The sequence below is a fragment of the Eriocheir sinensis genome, chromosome 18 (genome assembly GCF_024679095.1).
Source record: "Eriocheir sinensis breed Jianghai 21 chromosome 18, ASM2467909v1, whole genome shotgun sequence".
In the NCBI taxonomy this organism is placed as follows: Eukaryota; Metazoa; Arthropoda; class Malacostraca; order Decapoda; family Varunidae; genus Eriocheir; species Eriocheir sinensis.
In genome coordinates this window covers 13,432,483-13,454,982 of record NC_066526.1, presented here as the reverse complement: position 1 = coordinate 13,454,982, position 22,500 = coordinate 13,432,483, and the positions used below count along the sequence as shown (strand labels likewise).

General features: G+C 40.8%; 2 protein-coding genes across 9 annotated transcripts in view; one reads left to right on the top strand and one right to left on the bottom strand.

Annotated features, from left to right (window-relative positions):
* The window catches only part of LOC127000329 (zinc transporter foi-like), a 62,591-nt gene that overhangs the window by 12,457 nt on the left and 27,634 nt on the right, over nt 1-22,500 (top strand). For all 8 annotated transcript variants that reach the window (XR_007753915.1, XR_007753917.1, XR_007753916.1 and 5 more), the window contains exons 2-3: nt 3,925-4,731; nt 4,997-5,064. Coding sequence is in view for 5 of the 8 variants with exons in the window: in XM_050863926.1 (XP_050719883.1) it covers nt 4,095-4,731; nt 4,997-5,064 (705 nt within the window). In the remaining 3 variants the exon portion in view is untranslated. The remainder of the gene's footprint in view (nt 1-3,924; nt 4,732-4,996; nt 5,065-22,500) is intronic.
* The window catches only part of LOC127000331 (zinc transporter 2-like), a 48,697-nt gene that overhangs the window by 22,972 nt on the left and 3,225 nt on the right, over nt 1-22,500 (bottom strand). Inside the window, exon 2 of the mRNA XM_050863929.1 lies at nt 14,823-15,878. Within this exon, the coding sequence (XP_050719886.1) occupies nt 14,823-14,909 (87 nt within the window). The 5' untranslated portion in view covers nt 14,910-15,878. The remainder of the gene's footprint in view (nt 1-14,822; nt 15,879-22,500) is intronic.

Below are 22,500 nucleotides of genomic sequence, written 5' to 3'. Positions count from 1 at the left end.
TTTCTCCTTAATACTGTCTTTATTATACGTGATTCTCTCTCTCTCTCTCTCTCTCTCTCTCTCTCTCTCTCTCTTGCAAAACAGAAGTGCAAGTGTCAGTATTAAGGACATGTGTGTGTGTGTGTGTGTGTGTGTGTGTGTGTGTGTCATGTCAGCGCGCCATCCAGTCAGCTTGGTCTATTTTTTTCTTTCTTTTTTTCTCTTTTTCTTTTTTCCCATTCTATTTTTGTCATTGTAATTGCCTTTATTTTACCTTACCAGCCGGCAACTCCGCCCCATTATTATTATTATTATTATTATTATTATTATTATTATTATTATTATTATTATTATTATTATTATTATTATTATCATTATCTTTATTACTATTATTGGCTTTAGTTTTAGCCATTCAGTGAAGACAAGTTGCGGAGAAGGAGGAGGAGGAGGAGGAGGAAGGAAAGAAAAAGTAAAGATGAGGAAAGGGGAAGAATTTAAGGGAAAGAGGAGGGGGAGGAAAAGGAAGAGGGATGAGTGAGAACGAAAGAGGGTGAAAGGATAGGTGGAAAGGGAGAACAGTGAGGGAAGGAGGAGGAGGAGGATGAGGAACGAGGTCAGAGGGAAGGAAAGGAAGAGGAAGGAAAGGGAATATCTGAAGGAGGAAGGAGAAAAGAAGGAAGGAAAGGCAGAAAGAGATGGAGAAGAAGAAGGAAGAAGAGAAGGGTTTAAAAGAAGAAAAAGTGGAGAAGGAGGATGAAGATAAGAGAGGAGGCGTAGTAGTAGTAGAAATAGTAGTAGTAGTAGTAGTAGTAGGAGGAGGAGGAGGAGGAAGAGGAGGAGGACTAATTTCGCGTGTTCTTCACCTGCTGTTTACCTTCGTGACTGCAATTAAAAAAACAAAAAAAAAGTTCACCTAAAACACAAATCCTGAATACGAGACAGGTTTACCTCTATAATTATTTACTTATTTCTTTCTTTATTGACTCACTCTTTATTCCTCTTTGCACTTTAATACCCTGACTAATACGTTATAGGGACTCAAGTTTAAAAATGATCTCCCTTTGTCATTCGCTTTCCTTCTTATTTTTTTCCTATTTCCATATTCTTAAACATTTCCCAGGCCAAGCACACATAATTTCTTTCTAACAAGGCTTTCGTGGGAGTCATGGGTCTTTCCAGGGGTAGTTTTATGGCCCAGGTGGTAGTATGACATAGCTTCTGCAATATGAACGTAAAAAAACTCATTAGAACGCATTTAAAGCACACAATTTCTTTCTAACAAGGCTTTCGTGGGAGTCTTGGGTCTTTCCATTGGTAGTTTTATGGCCCAGGTGGTAGTATAACATAGCTTCTGCAATATGAACGTGAAAGAAAAAAAAGACTCATTAGAACGCATTCAACCTCTTTTGCGGCCAGTAGAAATAATTGATGTGGGACGCGAAAGCGGTTAAGATTACCGAACTAACCTCAGACTCATTTATCGTGACACCATAAAGTACTGGAAGCTATGCCATTAATTCTACGGACATTATCAGTCAGTTTTAACATATTGGAACCCTTAATACAGCGATCTCTCTTTCCAGTCCACTCTAATTCGCTTTGTTCCTTAACCTCAGACTCATTTATCGTGACACCATAAAGTACTGGAAGCTATGTCATTAATTTTACGGACATTATCAATCAGTTTTAACATATTGGAACCCTTAAGATAATACAGCGATCTCTTTCAATCCACTCTAATTCGCTTTGTTCCTTAACCTCAGACTCATTTATCGTGACACCATAAAGTACTGGAAGCTATGTCATTAATTCTACGGACATTATCAATCAGTTTTAACATATTGGAACCCTTAAGATAATACAGCGATCTCTCTTTTCAATCCACTCTAATTCGCTTTGTTCCTTAACCTCAGACTCATTTATCGTGACACCATAAAGTACTGGAAGCTATGTCATTAATTCTACGGACATTATCAATCAGTTTTAACATATTGGAACCCTTAAGATAATACAGCGATCTCTCTTTTCAATCCACTCTAATTCGCCTTGTTCCTTAACCTCAGACTCATTTATCGTGACACCATAAAGTACTGGAAGCAACGTCGTTACCTCTACGATCATTGCCAATCAATTTTAACACATTAGGACCCTTAAGATATATAAAACTGATCTCCCTTTCTCATTATCTTTGATCCTTAACCTCAATCTCATTAATCGTGACCATAAAAGTTTCGGAAGCTATGTCATTAATTCTAAGGTCGTTACCAGTCAGTTTTAGCATATTGGAACTCATAAGATAACGTAAATGAAAGGGGATTGACCTGTATGTGTGTGTGTGTGTGTGTGTGTGTGTGTGTGTGTGTGTGTTGAAGTGAGTGATCATATAAAGTGGGTAATGAATGAAATATTTTGCAGGTGTTTTCTCTCTCTCTCTCTCTCTCTCTCTCTCTCTCTCTCTCTCTCTCTCTCTCTCTCTCTCTCTCTCTCTCTCTCTCTCTCTCTCTCTCTCTCTATCTCTCTCTCTCTCTCTCTCTCTCTCAGCCCCCCGAGAGAGAGAGAGAGAGAGAGAGAGAGAGAGAGAGATTACCATGACAAATATGTGAATTAAGGACAGACAGAGTAGCCCTTTTGACAAAGACCAACTAAATCTCCTCCTCCTCCTCCTCCTCCTCCTCCTCCTCCTCCTCCTTGACATTCTTCCTCGACTTTAATTTACGAAGCTTTGTGTTCGAATTACAGAGAGAGAGAGAGAGAGAGAGAGAGAGAGAGAGAGAGAGAGAGAGAGAGAGAGAGAGATTTACTATTCAACTCACACACACACACACACACACACACACACACACACACATATGATAACTTTCCTCCTCGTCGTTGTCCTCCTCCTCCTCCTCCTCCTCCTCCTCCTCCTCCTCCTCCTCCTCTTATACTAATCTCACAACGTTACACCACTCTTATCGCCTTTATAAATGCTAATCTACCTCTTAACATTTTTTTTATATTCTATTTCACTTTCTCTTTCCTGCTTTCCCAATAGGCCTAAAAAAAAGCAAACCGGCCTACTTTTAATTCCGAGAAAGCGATAGGCCTATGAAAATGATGTTGAAATAATTGGGTGTAGAAATGGCCTATTGTGATTTTTTTTTTTTTTACTCAGTTCTAATTTTTACATTTTTTTTTTCATTTTCATTTCTCGATGTATTTTTGTTGTTGTTGTTATTCATATTTTCTTCGTTTCTTTGTCACGATACTCTCTCTCTCTCTCTCTCTCTCTCTCTCTCTCTCTCTCTCTCTCTCTCTCTCTCTCTCTCTCTCTCTCTCTCTCTCTCTCTCTCTCTCTCTCTCTCTCTCTCTCTCTCTCTATCTCTCTGACTCAGACGCTGTGTCTCTGTGTGTGTGTGTGTGTGTGTGTGTGTGTGTGTGTGTGTGTGTGTGTGTGTGTGTGTGTGTGTGTGTGTGTGTGTGTGTGTGTGTGTGTGTGTGTGTGTGTGTGTGTGTTCAAGTTCCTCCATTTTTTCTTCCTTATGTTGTATCTTTTTGTCTTTTTTCTCGTATTAAATGATCCCTTTTTTTTTTTTCTTACGTTCCCTAATAATGTTACCGTCTCTTTCTTCTGTCTAATAATTCTTTTGTCCTCGTTTCTGTTCCCCCTTCTCGCTCTCTCGTTCCCCCTCCCCTTCCCTCCCTCCCTTCCACATTCCACCCTTCCCCTTTCCTCCCTTCCCTCCCTTATTCCCTCTGTCACTCCATCAACGCTGTGACCTCAAAAATACATATCCTTCCCTTCCCTTCCCTTCCCTTCTTCTGCAGCTCATGTTTTCTCCTCCTTTTCATTCTCCTTCTGTCCTATCATTTTTTATCTTCCTCCTCCTCCTCCTCCTCCCCCTCCCCGTTCTCTTCCTCCAGGTAAAATGGCGCTAACCTTGTCTGTCTTTCTCTCCCTCGCAGGTGAATGTTGGGTTTTGTATCACAGTTAGTTGGTGGAGAGGAGAGGAGACGAGAAGGTGAGCTTGCCGTCAACACCTGCTACCATCACCACCACCACTACACCACCTCCACCACCACCAGTATAGTCACACCTGCCCGCCCGTACAACTCCCTGTCCAAGCTCCCCGTATATGCGAGGTCCAATGGCGGTGTTAGTGCCGTGGTTTGTGATTCTCATGGTCGCGTGTAAGGCCTGCCAGTCCTGCCCCGCGCCTAACGCAACCGATGACCAGCTCCTCACAAACGACCCCCATCTGCGTCACCTATTCGCCCGCTACGCCGATCATGGTCGTAACACAGTGGCGAATGGGGTCGTCATCACACCAGAGGGCATGGCCAGGCTAGTACGACACCTCCAGAGACGAACAGGCCACGACCATGAGCACGAGGCGGGGGATGAACATGTCACGCACGACCACCGCCCCCACGACCACACATGCCACTATTCTCACGGCGGGCAAGACGGGGGGCATTCTGGAGACGACCCTGCGGCCTCCAGTGACCCAGCCACCCCCGACGACCACCATCATGACGACCACCACCCCGACGACGACCACAGCACACCCAAGGACGACTCCAACGACCACCACCAACGGGGACGACGACTAGCCCCCCTCAGGAAGCGTAGCGTCTCCACCCCCTCCCCCGCCCTCGCCCGCCCCCCCACGACCCCTCGCCCCAGAAGTAACCACCTCCATGACGACCACCACGACGACCATGACCATGAAGCAGCGACTGGAGGCCACGACAAACACACGCACGCACATGGTAAGTATATAAAAATTATGGCTTCCTTCGTCTGAAGGTTTGTGTGTGTGTGTGTGTGTGTGTGTGTGTGTTGGGGGAGGGATTTTGCGTGCTTGTGTGTGTGTGTGTGTGTGTGTGTGTGTGTGTGTGTGTGTGTGTGTGTGTGTGTGTGTGTGTGTGTGTGTGTGTGTGTGTGTGTGTGTGTGTTATTGTTTTTGTTATTACTGTTATTATTTTCATTATTATTATCATTATTAAATTTTCTCTCTCTTTGTCTCTATCTCAGGTGATGAAAACAACCTCTCTAAATCAACAACAACAAGGACAACAACATCTGCAGAGGATCAAGCAAAGGTAAGATTATTATTATTATTATTATTATTATTATTATTATTATTATTATTATTATGACGATGATGATGATGATGATGTTGAAGTTTGCGATTTCTTGAAAGGTTTCTGTCTTGACTCTCTCTCTCTCTCTCTCTCTCTCTCTCTCTCTCTCTCTCTCTCTCTCTCTGTGTGTGTGTGTGTGTGTGTGTGTGTGTGTGTGTGTGTGTGTGTGTGAGAGAGAGAGAGAGAGAGAGAGAGAGAGAGAGAGAGAGAATTTGTTTGCATTTAGAGCAGGTGTGTCGCCAGATGCGTTAATGAAGTCCCAAGGTGACTGTGTGTGTGTGTGTGTGTGTGTGTGTGTGTGTGTGTGTGTGTGTGTGTGTGTTTATCCTTTCATTCCCCTTCAACCATCACCTATAAGTTCCTCCTCCTTCATCTCCTCCTCCTCCTCCTCCTCCTCCTCCTCCTCCTCTTCCACCTACCTTGTATGGGCGGAAGGGATCAACATCTTTGTCCATCTCAATATCCATCTTTGGTTTAGTGGAAATGGTGATGATGATGTTGTTGTTGTTGTTGTTGTTGTTGGTGGTGGTGGTGGTGGTGGGGATTGACAGAGGATTAGTTCTTTCCTGTTCTTCTCTTAATGTTTCCTTTTGACGTCACTTTTTAGACAAGATAATATGGTTCAGAAGACTCAGCTAACCCAACACTTGTATACGTTCAGAAACTACTTGATTAAATTGTATACCACTTTTTTAATAATTATTGGCATTTGTAGCAATTATGGAATTTCGTGTAATTTGTTCTCATCTATGAAAATTAGTCTGAATATAATAATGCCTACTGCTACTACTACTACTGCTACTACTGCTACTACTACTACTACCCCATTCACTATTTCTTCACCACCACCACTACCACCACTATCACCATAACCATAACAGTCACCATCAGATATGTTCGTTCTTAATTATTTTCTCAGTTATTTTTTTCTATATTCTTTAAGTTCTTATTTTCTTCTTCGTCTTCTTTTGCGTCCCTTCCACACTCGGTCTTGCCAACCTCTGCAACGCTAAGTAATGAACTGTCTGTATATATGTTTGTGTGTGTGTGTGTGTGTGTGTGTGTGTGTGTGTGTGTGTGTGTATATATGTGTGTGTGTGTGTTAAGACGTACGTGAGAGCAAGTGTTACTCAGGTGTTTTTTTCGAATAATTAGGACGTTGAAGGTACACATAATGTCTACTAACTTTTACCTCTCAATACCTGCATTTTGTAATCGATCACAAGCTACTCTACAATTCACATTTTTCCGAGGCTGTTAATCGCATCCGCAAGTGTGTGTGTGTGTGTGTGTGTGTGTGTGTGTGTGTGTGTGTGTGTGTGTGTGTGTGTGTGTGTGTGTGTGTTTTATGTCGTAGGTACCTGAGAGCAAGTGTTACCCAGCTGGTTTTCTTTTCGAATAATTAGGACGTGTAAGGTATACGTGTTGTGCATTAAGTCTTATCCATCAATCATTGTTCACAAGTTACTCGCCTATTCAGATTTTTCCGAGTCTGTTAGATCGCATCCGCAAGTGTGTGTGTGTGTGTGTGTGTGTGTGTGTGTGTGTGTGTGTGTGTGTGTGTCATCGCCCTACTTCTAATTTTCCTCCACCTCCTCCTCCTCCTCCTCTTCTTTCTGGTCATCGTACTTCTAATTTTCCTCCAATTGGTTCTCCTCCTCCTCCTCCTCCTCCTCCTCCTCCTCCTCCTCCTCTTCTTTCTAGTCATCGTGCTACTTCTAATTTTCCTCCACTTGCTCCTCACTCAAGTTGTAACTCAACCAACAAGAGAAAACAATCTGCTGGATCTGGTATTAGTAAGCGACCCCGACCTCATTCGCGACTGTGAAGTTGGTGAAAAAATTAACGGTTGCGATCACCACTTAATCCGTTTCAATGTCAACATAAGTCACAAACTCGTAGACAATCCGTCAGTGATACCAGACTACAAAAAAGCAAATTTCAACCTAGCCCGTGAGCTGCTTCCCTCTGCGACCTGGGACCAACTTCACCTAACCGACAATACAATCGACAACGTGTGGAACAACTTCAAAGATAAGCTTTTGGGAGTAGAAAAGGCTACAGTGCCGACGAAACCCAGGCGAGTAAATGGTGCCGTAGATCCACCGTGGATGACCAGAGAAATAAAAAGGGCGGTAAACTTAAAAAAAAGGAATTATAACCTAATGAAAGAGAATGACACGGCCGAAGCCCGTACTCAGTACCACAACAGCCTCAGAGCTTGTCGCACCCTTATTCGGAGTAGTAAACGCAACTACGAAAAACAAATAGCGCGTGACATCAAGACAAACTCAAAAAATTCTTCACATACATCAGATCGAAAAAAAGTAAAATCAAAATATTGGTCCCCTGACAGACGAGACTGGAGCTGCAACTCAGGACAGTAAACAGATGGCCAGAATCCTCAACAGTAACTTCGCATCCGTATTCACAGTCGAGAACATCGAAACCATGCCCGAGAACCCTGACCCGCCGAGGGGAATCACGCCCTTGAAAATTGACTCAATATGCGACCAAGAAGTGAAAGAGTATTTGGATAAACTCGACACGAACAAGTCAACAGGACCTGACGGTTTGTCCCCGCGGTTATTAAAAGAGCTTAAACAACAAATACTTCAGCCACTCACTAACATATTCAACCAGTCTGTTCAATTGAAAAAGGTCCCGGAAGACTGGAAGATGGCGAACGTAACACCAATTTTCAAAAAGGAGACAAAAGCGTTGCATTAAACTACAGGCCCATAAGTTTGACATCAGTGGCAGGAAAAATACTCGAAAAGATTATTAGAGACAAACTTGTTAAGTTTCTAGAAGACAATAATGTAATCTCCGACACCCAGCATGGCTTCAGAAACAAGCGCTCCTGCCTAACGAATTTATTAGACTTCTTCCAAGGTATATATAAGAACTGGGATGCCCACATCCCCAGTGATGTTATATACCTGGACTTTCAGAAAGCCTTCGACAAGGTACCGCACGAGCGACTCCTTAAGAAACTGCACTCGGCGGGCATTGGAGCCAATCTGATCGCGTGGATAAGAGATTGGCTCACCGACAGAAAACAACGAGTACTACTCAACGGACAGCCTTCCGATTGGCTTCCAGTCACAAGTGGAGTGCCTCAAGGGTCAGTGCTGGGACCCATTCTCTTCATCATATATATCAACGACCTCGAATCAGGACTGAAATCCACAATATCGAAATTTGCTGATGACACTAAGGTGGGGGGAAAGGCCCTCACAAAGACCGACTGCGAAATCATTCAGAAAGACCTCAATCACATTATCGAATGGTCGGAAAAATGGCAAATGTCCTTTAATGTTGACAAATGCAAAGTCATGCACATTGGGTCCAGAAATAGTAACCACACATACATCATGAATGGGAGACCTCTGCAAGCGATGCAGGAGTAATCGGATCTTAGGGTTACTATCAGCAGTGACCTGAAACACGGGAAGCACTGTACAAAACATATAACAAAGCCAACACTATGCTCGGGTTCATAGCGAGGAACTTCGAGTGTAAAACGCCAGACGTGATGCTATCCTTGTATAATTCCATGGTAAGACCGCACCTCGAGTATGCAGTACAGTTCTGGTCTCCTAATTACAGAAAGGACATTGATTTACTGGAAAGGATTCAGCGACGCGCCACGAAAATGATACCAACCTTAAGGGCTCAACCGTACGAGGAACGACTCAAGCGACTCAATCTCTTTACATTAGAGAAAAGACGCCTACGAGGAGATATGATTCAAGTCTTCAAGTATCTGAAAAAATTCAATAACGTCGATTACTCCAATTTCTTTGAATTGCAAACCAACCTAAGAACTAGAAATAACGGTTTACCCATTCAGTCTAGTCGATGTAACACAGACATCGGAAGGAGTTTCTTTTCAAACCGAGTCATCCGTCACTGGAACAATCTTCCTTCAGAAGTAGTAAATGCGAATACTATCAACTCCTTCAAATATAGAATCGACCGTCACTTCGCTGCGTCGGGAGTAAACTGAATATTGAGTTGCTTTCATCTGCTCCTCAATATCGAGGTGCTTTCATCTACTCCTCAATGTCGAGGTGCTTTCATCTGCTCCCCAGGCCCCATGCTGTCGAGCAGATTAAATCACCAAAGCGGGCAACCTCGTAATGAGCCAATAGGCTTTCTGTTGCCTGCGTTTCCATGTTTCCATGTTTCCATGTTTCCTCCTCCTCCTCCTCCTCCTCTTCCTCCTCCACCTACCTGGTTTGGAAGGGAGGTGACGTTTTTGTCCTCCATTTCGGTCTCCATCGTTAAGGGAAGGATGGGTGGTGGTGGTGGTGGTGTCGGTGATGGTGGTGGTGGTGGTGGTGTATGGGAGTCTGTGGTGGTGGTGGTGGTAGCCATATGAGTAATGGTGGTGGTAGTGGTCTTTGCTGCGACTACTACTACTACTACTACTACTACTACTACTACTACTACTACTACTACTACTACTACTACTACTACTACTACTACTACTACTACTACTACTACTACTACTACTACTATTACTACTACTATTACTACCACTTTTCTTGCTAAATACACAAATATATTACCGTCACTACTACTACTACTACTACTACTACTACTACTACTACTACTACTACTACTACTACTATTACTACTACTATTACTACCACTATTCTTGCTAAATACACAAATATATCACCGTCACTACTACTACTAATACTAATACTAATACTATTACTACTACTATTACTACCACCACTATTACCATCACCACTATCACTTCCTTGCTACACACAAATATATTACCGTCACTACTACTACTACTACTACTACTATTACTACTACTATTACTACCACTTTTCTTGCTAAATACACAAATATATCACCGTCACTACTACTACTACTACTACTACTACTACTACTACTATTACTACCACTATTCTTGCTAAATACACAAATATATCACCGTCACTACTACTACTACTACTACTACTACTACTACTACTACTACCACCACCACTATTAGCACAACCACCACCACCACTACGTATATTTATTCAACTTATTTTTAACTTTTTCTTTGCATTTTTTCTATTTTATTTTTCAGTTCGTTTTCCTTCTTTATCTGAGTCAGGTTTTCTTTTTCCTTATTTTTTTCTTCGTCACAAAATATTTTCCTTCCTCCTTCACTTCTTCCTTCCTTCTTTCCTTCCTTCCTTCCTTCCGCCACTAACACATCAGATTCTTTCCTTGTTCAGTGACGGTAATCACTGTTCTGTCTCTCTGAGTGTGTGTGTGTGTGTGTGTGTGTGTACATCCTGACAGGCAGTGACAATAGTTGATAAGGGAAACTAATAATGGACAAAGATGTGTGTGTATGTGTGTGTGTGTGTGTGTTTGTAAGCTTGTATGAGCGGGTATTCTTACAGATATTCTCTCTCTCTCTCTCTCTCTCTCTCTCTCTCTCTCTCTCTAACCATAGAATTCCTTTTTAATTTCATCCTTATTAAAGAAATTGTTTATTTTTCTCTTCTTCACCCTCACCCTTCCATTTATTCTCTCTCTCTCTCTCTCTCTCTCTCTCTCTCTCTCTCTCTCTCTCTCTCTCTCTCTCTCTCTCTCTCTCTCTCTCTCGTAATTGGCGGGTTACATCTTATAATGGAAAGGTATTGATCTCTCCCCCATTCTCTCTCTCTCTCTCTCTCTCTCTCTCTCTCTCTCTCTCTCTCTCTCTCTCTCTCTCTCTCTCTCTCTCGTGATAAGATTCAGCTTCTCTCTATCTCTCGCCTGTGTATTGTTTTCCCTCTATACGCCTTTGACTAAATGTGTTATCTCTCTCTCTCTCTCTCTCTCTCTCTCTCTCTCTCTCTCTCTCTCTCTCTCTCTCTCTCTCTCTCTCTCTCTCTCAAAATGTCTATCTATATATCCATCTTGAGAGAGAGAGAGAGAGAGAGAGAGAGAGAGAGAGAGAGAGAGAGAGAGAGAGAGAAAACTCGTGTCACATCAACAAATCACGTGACACCCTTTGTTATAGTGTCCTCCTCCTCCTCCTCCTCCCTTTTTCATCAAAGTCCTCACGCAGCTCTGAAGGTCACCTCAATTTTATATATATATATATATATATATATATATATATATATATATATATATATATATATATATATATATATATATATATATATATATATATATATATATATATATATATATATATATATATATATATATATATATATATATATCTCTCTCTCTCTCTCTCTCTCTCTCTCTCTCTCATTTCATCAATTTCTTAATGAAATTATGTAAATGAAAAGTTGAAAAATATCAAGATTAGAAATAAATGCAAATAGTTAAGAGTTGAGAAAGGCAAGCCTTACGATAACTGCTTAGATGTAAAATAAAAGTTCCGATTCCGCCCGGTTATTTCATGGTACCACTAACATTATAAAAAAAAAGGATAAAAACAACCTATAAAACCAAGTATACGAACGAAAAAATCATATCGCCACCATTACCAAAAAAAAAAAAAAAAAAAAAAAAAAGAATCTTAACACGAAAAATACAAATAAAATAATCCCTTATATCAACGCCATTAGGAAAAACATTCACGTTACCCCAAAACGAGCCGACATGACTTCAATATATCGATATAACGAAAATAACCACTATAAGAGATAACGCAAAGAAACCGTGTATATATACAAGAAGAATACACGATTAGAATATAGATAAATACACGTAGATGTATTATAGAGCAAGAATACGATATGATTTAGTCTATTACTCTCTATAGACTCAATACCAATGGTTCTTATACTCGGGGGTGCGTCAAACCGTATATGTACTGAAGAATACACGATTAGAATATAGATAAATAAACATAGATGCAGTATTGAGAAAGAATACGATATGATTTAGCCTACTCGGCCTACTACTGTCTATAGTCTCTATACCAATGGTTTTTATGCTCGGGGGTGCGTCAAACCGTATATGTACTGAAGAATACACGATTAGAATATAGATAAATAAACGTAGATGTAGTATTGAGAAAGAATATGATATGATTTAGCCTACTCGGCCTACTACTGTCTATACCAATGGTTCTTATACTCAGGGGTGCGTCAAACCGTATTTATACAGAAGAATGCACGGTTAGAATATAGATAAATAAACGTAGATGTAATATCAAGAAAGAATAGGATCAGATTTAGCCTACTACTTTCTATACCAATGGTTCTTATACTGGGGGGTGCGTCAAACCGTATATATGTACAGAAGAATACACGATTTAAACTACGTAAAGAAAAAATGTATATGTTTAGAGAAAGAATACGATCTGACTTAGCCTATTACTGTCTTTGGTCTATACCCGGGCTGTGAGGTGAGGGTGTGGGGGAGAATTTGGGTCGGGGTGTAATAAGGGAGGGTATAAGGTGAGGGTGTGTTGGGGGAGGGGGTTCCTCTAGGGGGGCATTATAAATCTGTTCTCTTTTCTTCGTTTTCTTTGTGTTTTTCCCGTTTTCTGCTCCCCTGTTCATTCTCCTCGTTCTCTATCAGTGCTTTCCGTATGAGAACGAAGAAGAAAAACATAGAAGCAGGTTATTTTGAAGTGAAAACGAAGAATTAAAACTAACAAACAGGATTATGGTGAGGAAAAGTGAGGAAAGTGAGGAAAGGAAAGTCGGAAAGTGAGGATTGAGAGGAAAGTGAGGATAGAGAGAAAAGGAAAGTCGGAAAATGAGGAAAGGAAAGTCGGAAAATGAGGAAAAGTCGGGAAGGTCGGAAGTGAGGATAGAGAGGAAAGTGAGGAAAATCGGAAAGCGAGGAAAGTTGGGAAATGAGGAAAGTCGGAAAATGAGAATAGAGAGAAAAGTGAGGAAAGGAAAGTTTAATGGAAGGTCGGAAAGCGAGGAAAGTTGGGAAATGAGGAAAGGAAAGTCGGAAAATGAGAATAGAGAGGAAAGTGAGGAAAGGAAAGTTTAATGGAAGGTCGGAAAGCGAGGAAAGTTGGGAAATGAGGAAAGGAAAGTCGGAAAATGAGAATAGAGAGAAAAGTGAGGAAAGGAAAGTTTAATGGAAGGTCGGAAAGCGAGGAAAGTTGGGAAATGAAGAAAGGAAAGTCGGAAAATGAGAATAGAGAGGAAAGTGAGGAAAGGAAAGTTTAATGGAAGGTCGGAAAGCGAGGAAAGTTGGGAAATGAAGAAAGGAAAGTCGGAAAATGAGAATAGAGAGGAAAGTGAGGAAAGGAAAGTTTAATGGAAGGTCGGAAAGTGAGGAAAGTTGGGAAATGAAGAAAGGAAAGTCGGAAAATGAGAATAGAGAGGAAAGTGAGGAAAGGAAAGTTTAATGGAAGGTCGGAAAGTGAGGAAAGTTGGGAAATGAAGAAAGTCGGAAAATGAGAATAGAGAGGAAAGTGAGGAAAGGCAAGTTTAATGGAAGGTCGGAAAGTGAGGAAAGTTGGGAAATGAAGAAAGGAAAGTCGGAAAATGAGAATAGAGAGAAAAGTGAGGAAAGGAAAGTTTAATGGAAGGTCGGAAAGCGAGGAAAGTTGGGAAATGAGGAAAGGAAAGTCGGAAAATGAGAATAGAGAGGAAAGTGAGGAAAGGAAAGTTTAATGGAAGGTCGGAAAGTGAGGAAAAATCGAAGTCTCTGTTGTTGAAGTATTTGACATTATCTTAAGACCACGAGCTAATATTAAAAAGTTATGAAAAAAAATACCGCCTTTATTACTTAGTTTTTTTTTATAGTCTATTCAAGCCTACCATTGTTAATAAACCCGGGAGGTAATTTTATCTATATACAAGGGGGGGGGGCGTAGCAGGGGTAGTAGGCTATCAGGACACGTCTCCACCCGAAATTGCCTTCTCTTTTAGCCACTCTATTTTTTTATTTATTTTTTATTTTATTTTTAGGAGCAGGTTTTAGCCGGTTTTTTTATTCTTCACCTTTTTTAATCCCTTGAGCTGCTTCCTTTCCTGTAAAAAATAAAAAGATAGAGAGAGAGAGAGGAGTGACCTATTCTTAGATATAGCGTGGTAGTGAGGAGTTTAAGAGCCACTGGTCAATACGATGGTGATTACCCCGCCTTGTGGGTCTCCCTTCGCTCGCTGCCACACATCAAAGAAAATGGGAATGTGGTCATCTTTACCTCTAACTTTATACCGAGTTGATTTACTAACGGCAACTTGTGGATTATTTCTTTTAGACTCAAACAAATGAGTAATAGGAGGAGAAGGAGAAAAGGAGGAAGGATAGTAGTAATAGGAGAAAAGAAAAGAAGATTTAGAATAGGAACGCTCTCTTTTTGGAACTTGCAGTAATAGGATAAATAAGAAAATAAAAAAAATAGAGACGAAGGAAGGGAAATAGTGGTAGTAGTAGTAGTAGTAGTAGTAGTATACATTGAAGAATTAAAACGAGAAATAATAAATATAAACAAAAGAAATGACATATATATTGTGGTCCATATGTGTGTGTGTGTGTGTGTGTGTGTGTGTGTGTGTGTGTGTGTGTGTGTGTGTAGACAAATACGTACACACAACCCCAATACATCATCTTGTCTCCCCTCGTATATGTGTGTGTGTGTGTGTGTGTGTGTGTGTGTGTGTGTGGACTCGAATATGTGCACACACAACTCCAGTAAATCACCTTGTCAACCCTCAAGTGTGTGTGTGTGTGTGTGTGTGTGTGTGTGTGTGTGTGTGTGTGTGTTCGTACGTACTCACCTCGCCACAGGTAGGCAGCTTCGTGTATCGCGGGGCGCAGGTAAAGAGCTTGAGACCGAGACCTCTTCCTCCTCCTCCTTCCTCCATCCGACCCCTCCTCCTTCCTCCTCCTCCTTCTTCCTTCCGTGTCCCCTCCGTGCTGGCCGTCTTCCTCGTCCTCTTCCTCCTCCTCCTCTTGTCTTTCTCTTCCCCTCCGTGCTGGCTATCTTAATCTTCCTCTTCTTCCTTATTTCTTCCTTTTCCCCTCCTTACTTGCTGTCTTCCTCCTCCTCTTCCTTCTTATGTCTTTATTATCCTCTCCGTGCTTTATATCTTCCTCCTCTTCCTTCTCCTTCCTTTCTTATCTCCTCGTTGTCGGTCTTCCTCCTCTTCCTCCTTCCCTTCTCTCCTTGCTGGCGATCTTCCTCCTCTTCCTTCTCCTTCCTTTCTTATCTCCTCGTTGTCGGTCTTCCTCCTCTTCCTCCTTCCCTTCTCTCCTTGCTGGCTATCTTCTTCCTCTTCCCCTCCTTCTCCTCCTCCTCCTCCTCCTCACTCCTGGTTGGTGGAGGTTATATGGAGAGCTTCATGGCACGCACACACACGCAGGCACACACACGCAAACTATACTCGCACGCAACACAGACTGAGGCGTGTCATGTATGTTTCCTGTCTTGTGACATTTGATGCTCTTGTTGTTGTTGTTGTTGTTGTTGTTGTTTCCTTCCGCTCTGAACCTTCTGAGTGCTAGATTATTCCTCCTTGTGAATTTATCTGTTTTTGTTTGTTTGTTTGTTTTTTCTCTCCTTCCTTTTTTTTCTCTTTTCATGTAATTATTGTCATTGTTTATTTCATGTTTTTCATCTTTTTTCTCTTTTCTTATAAATTATTGTCTATACTTTTCCTCTTCTCTTTTCATATAATTATTGGCTCTTATTTTTCACTATTTTTTTTCCTCCTTTCCTTCGTTCTTTATAATATCTCTTTCTTAATATTTTCTTTCCTTATATTTTCCTTACATTGTTTCTTCTTCTATGTTTCTCCTCAAGATATTTTTACCTGGTTATCGATAGAGTTTACCTGTTAACGGAAATAGAAAGCAATTAGCAAAGATATAACTCTCTCTCTCTCTCTCTCTCTCTCTCTCTCTCTCTCTCTCTCTCTCTCTCTCTTCACCACTAACCAAAACAAAGTCATTCTCAGAGCAACACAAAAGCTGATTCATTCATTAAAGTTCCCCCTTTTAAATACATTCGTCCTCCCTTATTTATATACACCGAAGCCCCTCCCCCTCCCCCTTTATTCAATACACTGACGTTCTCTCTTATTAGCATTCCTTATCGCTTCTGTTCCTTATCTTATTACAACGTTTAAGAATGTGGATCAGCCTCGGAAGTCACTTGGGTAAAAAGTACAGAATAAATAACAGGTTGATTCCTGATACTTTCACTTCTGTTGGTTTTTGGAGCAGCGAGAGAGAGAGAGAGAGAGAGAGAGAGAGAGAGAGAGAGAGAGAGAGAGAGAGAGAGAGAGAACACAATAACAAACCAGAAAAAAACTAGACCACCACCACCAGTTCCACCCCCACCTCCACCAGAAACAGTCACCACCGATATGTTGAGTTAGCTTGATGGTGATGGTTGGAACAATCTTCCTTCATCTGTATTCCCTCCTGCCTACGACTTGAACTCTTTCAAGAGGAGGGTATCAGGACACCTCCCGAAACTGACTTCTCTTTCGGCCACTCCTCTAATCTTTTTAGGGGCAGTAAGTAGCGGGCTTTTTTTTTCATTATTGTTATTTTTTAAGCCCATGAACGGTCTCCTTTGCTGTAAAAAAAAAAAAAAGTGGTGGTGGTGTTGATGGTGGAGATGGAGGTGTATTATACAGCTGTGAAATGCTCTACAGATGCAAGCGTTATACAAGTGTTTCTATATATAATTAATTTCTTTACTTCTTATTTTACGCGCGGGCAAGTGTTTTATAGTGAAGCTGTTATTGCTTGACTCATACTGTCCCCCGGAGCTACACTTGCTCGTCTTTAGAGAGTTTCGCTCGAGTCCGGGTTGATAGGCGGTCATCAGGACAGCATGTGGGTGACTGGATGTTGTCAGGTTGTAGCACCGGGCGGGACGCGAACCCCTGGTATCTCATGACACCGCGCCTGCATGCTAACCACTCAGCCATCGCCTCCTCATTGTATTGCAAGAAGGAGTAGAAGTAGTAGTAGTAGTAGTAGTAGTAGTAGTATAAGTTGTTGTCATTGTATTAGAAGGAGGGGGTGATTGTAGTGAGGAAACAGAGGATAAGATATATTCATGTTTGTAAGGAAGAAGAAAAAGAGAAGTGGGAAATAAGGTTACTGACGGGAAAAAAGGAGAAGAAATGAGGAAAAAGAAAAAAAAGCGAGAAAATGGAAGAGAAAGTGTTAGAAGGAGGTGGTTGTTGGTGTGAAGGAAAAGAGAATAAGATAAAATAATGCTTGTGAGAAAAGAAGAAAAGTAGAAGGAAGGGGAAAAAATGTTATTGAAGAGAAAAAATGAGGAGAAGAAATGAGGAAGAAGAAAGAGAAAGTATTAGAAGGTGGAGGTCGTGATGAAGAAAAAGAGGATAAGATAATTAATATTTGGAGGAAAAGAAGTAAAAAAGGTGGAAGAGGAAAAGAATGTTATTGAAGAGAAAAAGAAGTAAGAGAGGAGGAAGGGGAAAGAATGTTATTGAAGAGAAAAAAAGAAGAAAAAAGAGAGGAGGAAGGGGTAAGAATGCTATTGAAGAGAAAAAAGAAAAGAAAAAGAGGAGAAAGGGGAAAGAATGTTATTGAAGAGAAAAAAAAAGACAAGGAAGGGGAAAGAATGTTATTGAAGAGAAAAAAAGGAAAAAGAGGAGAAAGGAGAAAGAATGTTATTGAAGAGAAAAAAAAAGACAAGGAAGGGGAAAGAATGTTATTGAAGAGAAAAAGAAGGAGAAGAGAGAAGAGAAAGAGAGTGATTGTGTTGCATGCATTTTTGCTTGTCCCCAACACACCTGCCCACCTTGATTGGCCGTGAGTAAAGGTGTGGGGGGGGGGGGGGAGAGAGAGAGAGAGAGAGGGGCGGGTAGTGGGGTGACAAGTATGATTCACTTTCTTTCTTTCTTACTTACTTTTCTTCTTTCTTAACCTTATTTTTTTTCATGGTGTGAGAAGGATGTGTATCTTTTTTTTTTCCTTTTATCTATTTTCGTTTTCGTTTCCTTCCTTTTTCCTTCTTTCCCACTTTTTCTTTTCCTTCCTTCAGTTTTCTCTCTTTAGTTCTTTCCTTTTCCTTTGTTTTCTCCGTTTTGCTTTCCTTTCAATGTTTATTTTTTTCTCTCCTTTAACTCTTTTCTTTATTATTTCGTTTTTCTTTTGTTTCTTCCTTTCACTTCTCTCATTCTTTGTTTGCTGTATTTTACCTCTCTTTATTTCTCTTCTTTTTGCCTTTGTCTCTCTCATTCATTCCTACATTTTTTTTTCATTCTGCATTTTCTACTTTTAATTCTTTCTTTTTTCCTTTGTTTCCCGCTTTCACTTTCTTTCCTTCCCTCTTTACTCTCCCTTTTCTTTACCTTTGTCCTCCCTGCCTTTCCCTCTCACTAGTTCGATGTTCACAGCAATACGGAAAGAGACCGAGTGAGAACAGATGCTAGTGTGTGCGTGTGTGTGTGTGTGTGTGTGTGTGTGTGTGTGTGTGTGTGTGTGTGTGTGTGTGTGTGTGTGTGTGTGTGTGTGTGTGTGTGTGTGTGGGTTCATAAGTTAGTCACACACACACACACACACACACACACACACACACACACACACACACACACCTTTTTTACTTTACCAGTACACACACAACACCTGGTGAATGACTCCATGGTGGTGGTGGTGGTGGTGGTGATGACGTGGTGATAATGATGGGGGTGATGGTGGTGGTGGTGGTGATGGTAATGGTGGTGAATCATGTCATTAAATTTTTTCACTTTTTTTTTTTAGGTGTAATTAAAATCATAAATACCTATCTTGTTTTCAGTAATATTTTTTTTTTATCTCGTTTTTTTATTTTTTATTCTAGTATATGTTTTTATCTATCATTTACTTTCCTTTTCATTTCTTTCGTCTTTCTTTTTTCTTCCTTTTCTTCTTTCTCCTTTCCCGCCTTTCTTTTTCTTCATTCTTTTTTTTTCTTCTCTTACCTCTTTTCTTTCTTTTCTCTTTCCTTATCTTTTTCTTCCTTCTTTCTTCCCTTCTTTTCTAGCTCTTTTCGTCTTTTTTCTTTTCATTCGCATTTCATATCTTTTTCTTTTTATCATCTTTTCTGTTCTTTTTTTTTCATTTCTTCTTGTTTTATTAATGTCAAAGATGTCGAACGCTTGACTAGTTGTGGGCGGCAGTTATATCACTAATTTACTACCTCTATATCTTTTCGGGGTGGGGGTGGGGGGAGAAGGTAAATAAGATACCTGACACCTTGCTCATCATCATTAACAAGTCTCTTTCATTTCTCTTAATCTTCATATCTCCGTTTTATTTTATTTTTTTCATTTATTTTGCATCTTTATTTTCTTATCTTTTTATCGTTTCTATCTTTTTTTTTATCTTACTTTCATTCTTTCCCTTCTCTGTATATTTTTTTTATTTATTTTATCGTTCATTATCCGTTTCTCATTTTATCTTTTCTTTTTTCTTTGTATTTTCTTGTTTTGTTTTATCTTCTATCATTTTCTATCTTCTTTTGCTCTTTTTTTTTCTCCTTTCTTTACTTCGTTTTCTCTTTCTTCTCTCCGTTTCCTCTTTCATTTTTTAGATCTTTCCTATTTGGTCACTATTTTCTTCTTTTCCCTTTCATCTCTTCATTCATTGTTATCTTTTTTACCATTTATTATTTTTATGTTCTGCAGTATCGCCAAAAAAAAAAAAATCAACCGTAGAAATGAATATATAAAACAAATTTAATTTTTATATACATTTTTAGTGGGGTGACTCAACTGTCTACGACACACCTGTTTTTAATAGATTACCATTCGCACCTTTTTAATTACCACTTTGCATTACATTTACCTCATTTTCTAGTCAATATCACGAACACCTGACGGAAAGCTGGTGGTGCTGGTGATGATGATGGTGGTGGTGGAGCTTGATCGAGAGAGAGAGAGAGAGAGAGAGAGAGAGAGAGAGAGAGAGAGAGAGAAAGGTGACGTGTATACATATGTTGGCGTCCACACACACACACACACACACACACCTCATCCGGAAACAAACGTGAAAAGAACACTAATTACTTTCTCTCTCTCTCTCTCTCTCTCTCTCTCTCTCTCTCTCTCTCTCTCTCTCTCTCTCTCTCTCTCTCTCTCTCTCTCTCTCTCTCTTTCTCTCTCTCTCTCTCAGATTTAGGAGAGATATAGGCAAGCATTGGTTTAGTAATAGGGTGGTGGGGGAATGGAATAGACTCAGCAATCACTTAGTTAGTGCAGGGACGATAGCTTGTTTTAAGAGTAGACTGGATAGCTACATGGACGAGGACGTCAGGTGGCAGTGAGGTGTGGGTGCAGTAAGGTGACAGGGTACTGGTGCGTGCCTAGTACCGCCGGTATAAGGAGGATCAAGCCTCTACCTGTAACCCCTGTAACTACATCTCACCCATCGTGAGTAGTGGGGGGGATTCTGGAGCTGCCCTGTGTAGGCCACCCGGCCTCTTGCAGTTTCCCTATGTTCTTATGTTCTCTGTGGCACACGGTTTTGTCTCAAGTTTCAAGGTATTTTTTTTATTTTCTTTCCTCCTTCTCCTCCTCCTCCTCCTTTTTTTCTTTCTTCTTCTTCTACTTCTTCTTCTTCTTCTTTTTATATGTTCTCCATCGCTATCATTTTCTTCCTCCTCCTCCTCTTCCTCCTCCTCCTCCTCCACGCCGGGAGTTATGTTATCCTTGTATAATTGGCTGGTAATGTCCCACCTGGAACACGCCGTGCAATTCTGGTCTCCAAATTACAGGAAAGACATTGAATTACTTGAGAGAGTACAGCGCCGCGCCACGAAGATGATACCATCACTGAGGACGAAGCCCTATGAAGAGCGACTCGAGCGACTCAACCTCTTCACGTTAGAAAAGAGACGACTGCGGGGAGACATTATACAAGTCTTTAAGTACCTGAACAAGCTCAGCAACGTTGATCACTCCAAGCTCTTCACGCTACAAACTAACCTGAGAACAAGAAACAACGGAAAAACAATTCAAGCAAAGCGATGCAATACCGACATCGGCAGGAGTTATTTCTCGAATAGAGTTGTTCGCCACTGGAACAGCCTTCCTGCAGAAGTGGTTAGCGCAGAGAGCATCAACTCATTCAAGAAACGCATTGATCGCCACTTTGCTGCATCGGGAGTGAACTGAACGTATCCAAGATTAGGTGCACAAGTGCTTTAATCCTTCCCTGCAAGCCACTCCTATGGCAAACGGATTGATTAAATCACTGAAAGCAGGCAGCCTAGTAATGAGCCAACAGGCTTTCTGCTGCCTGCTAGTCCGTTTCCATGTTTCCATGTTTCCTCCTCCTCCTCCTCCTGCCCCCCCATGAGGTCAATGAATGTCTGAGGTAAATTACGATATTCAGCCCCAAATTGGTGACCTTGACCCAAGCCTTAAATATCCTGACCTCAAGCGTGACCTCGAAAAGAGTAGGAGGAGGAGGAGGAGGAGGAGGGATGATGATGATGATGATAGGAGGGATAAATAAAAGGAGAAAAGAGATGAAGAAGAAAAGAGGAAGAGGAATGAAGATGATGATGAGGAGGAGGAAATAATAGAAGAAAAAAAGTTAAAGAAAGGAGAAATAAAGAAGAAAAATATATGATAAGGATGATAAATAAAAAGAAAGGAGAAAGAAAAAAGAAGAAAAGAAGAAGAAGAAGGAGAAGAAGAAGAAGAAGAAGAAGAAGAAGAAGAAGAAGAAGAAGATGATAATAATGATGTTGGGAACCGTAAATATTTTCACACACACACACACACACAGCTATCATGACTGCAGATAATTTTTCGTAACTAATAGATTTGCATGATAGGTCGTGTGTGTGTGTGTGTGTAGGAGGAGGAGAAGGAGGAAGAAGGAGATGAAAGAAAATAGAGGAGGGAGGAGGAAGAGGAAGAGGAATAACTATTAAAAAACACAGGAACCAAAATAGAAGAAGAAGAAGGAGGAGGAGGAGGAGGAGGAGGAGGAAAAAGAAGTTGGAAGTAGTAGGACCAGATTAAACTTGCTCACATCGATTCTCTCTCTCTCTCTCTCTCTCTCTCTCTCTCTCTCTCTCTCTCTCTCTCTCTCTTCCATTTTTCAGCCGTAATTAGAAAGCTCAGTGAAGCGACCTTGAAATATTACTTAATTAAAAGGTCAGGCGCACCTGTAGTACTCTTGTTGTTGTTGCTGCTAGTGAGGGGGAGGAAGGGGATCTTGTGGTACTGAATCCTGTTGCAAGTCGGGCATTCTCTCTCTCTCTCTCTCTCTCTCTCTCTCTCTCTCTCTCTCTCTCTCTCTCTCTCTCTCTCTCTCTCTCTCTCTCTCTCTCTATATATATATATATATATATATATATATATATATATATAATATATATATATATATATATATATATATATATATATAGCAGGAAGTGCGGATTTTTTTTTTTTTTTTTTTTTTTGTGTGTGTGTGTGTGTGTGTGTGCGTGCGCGC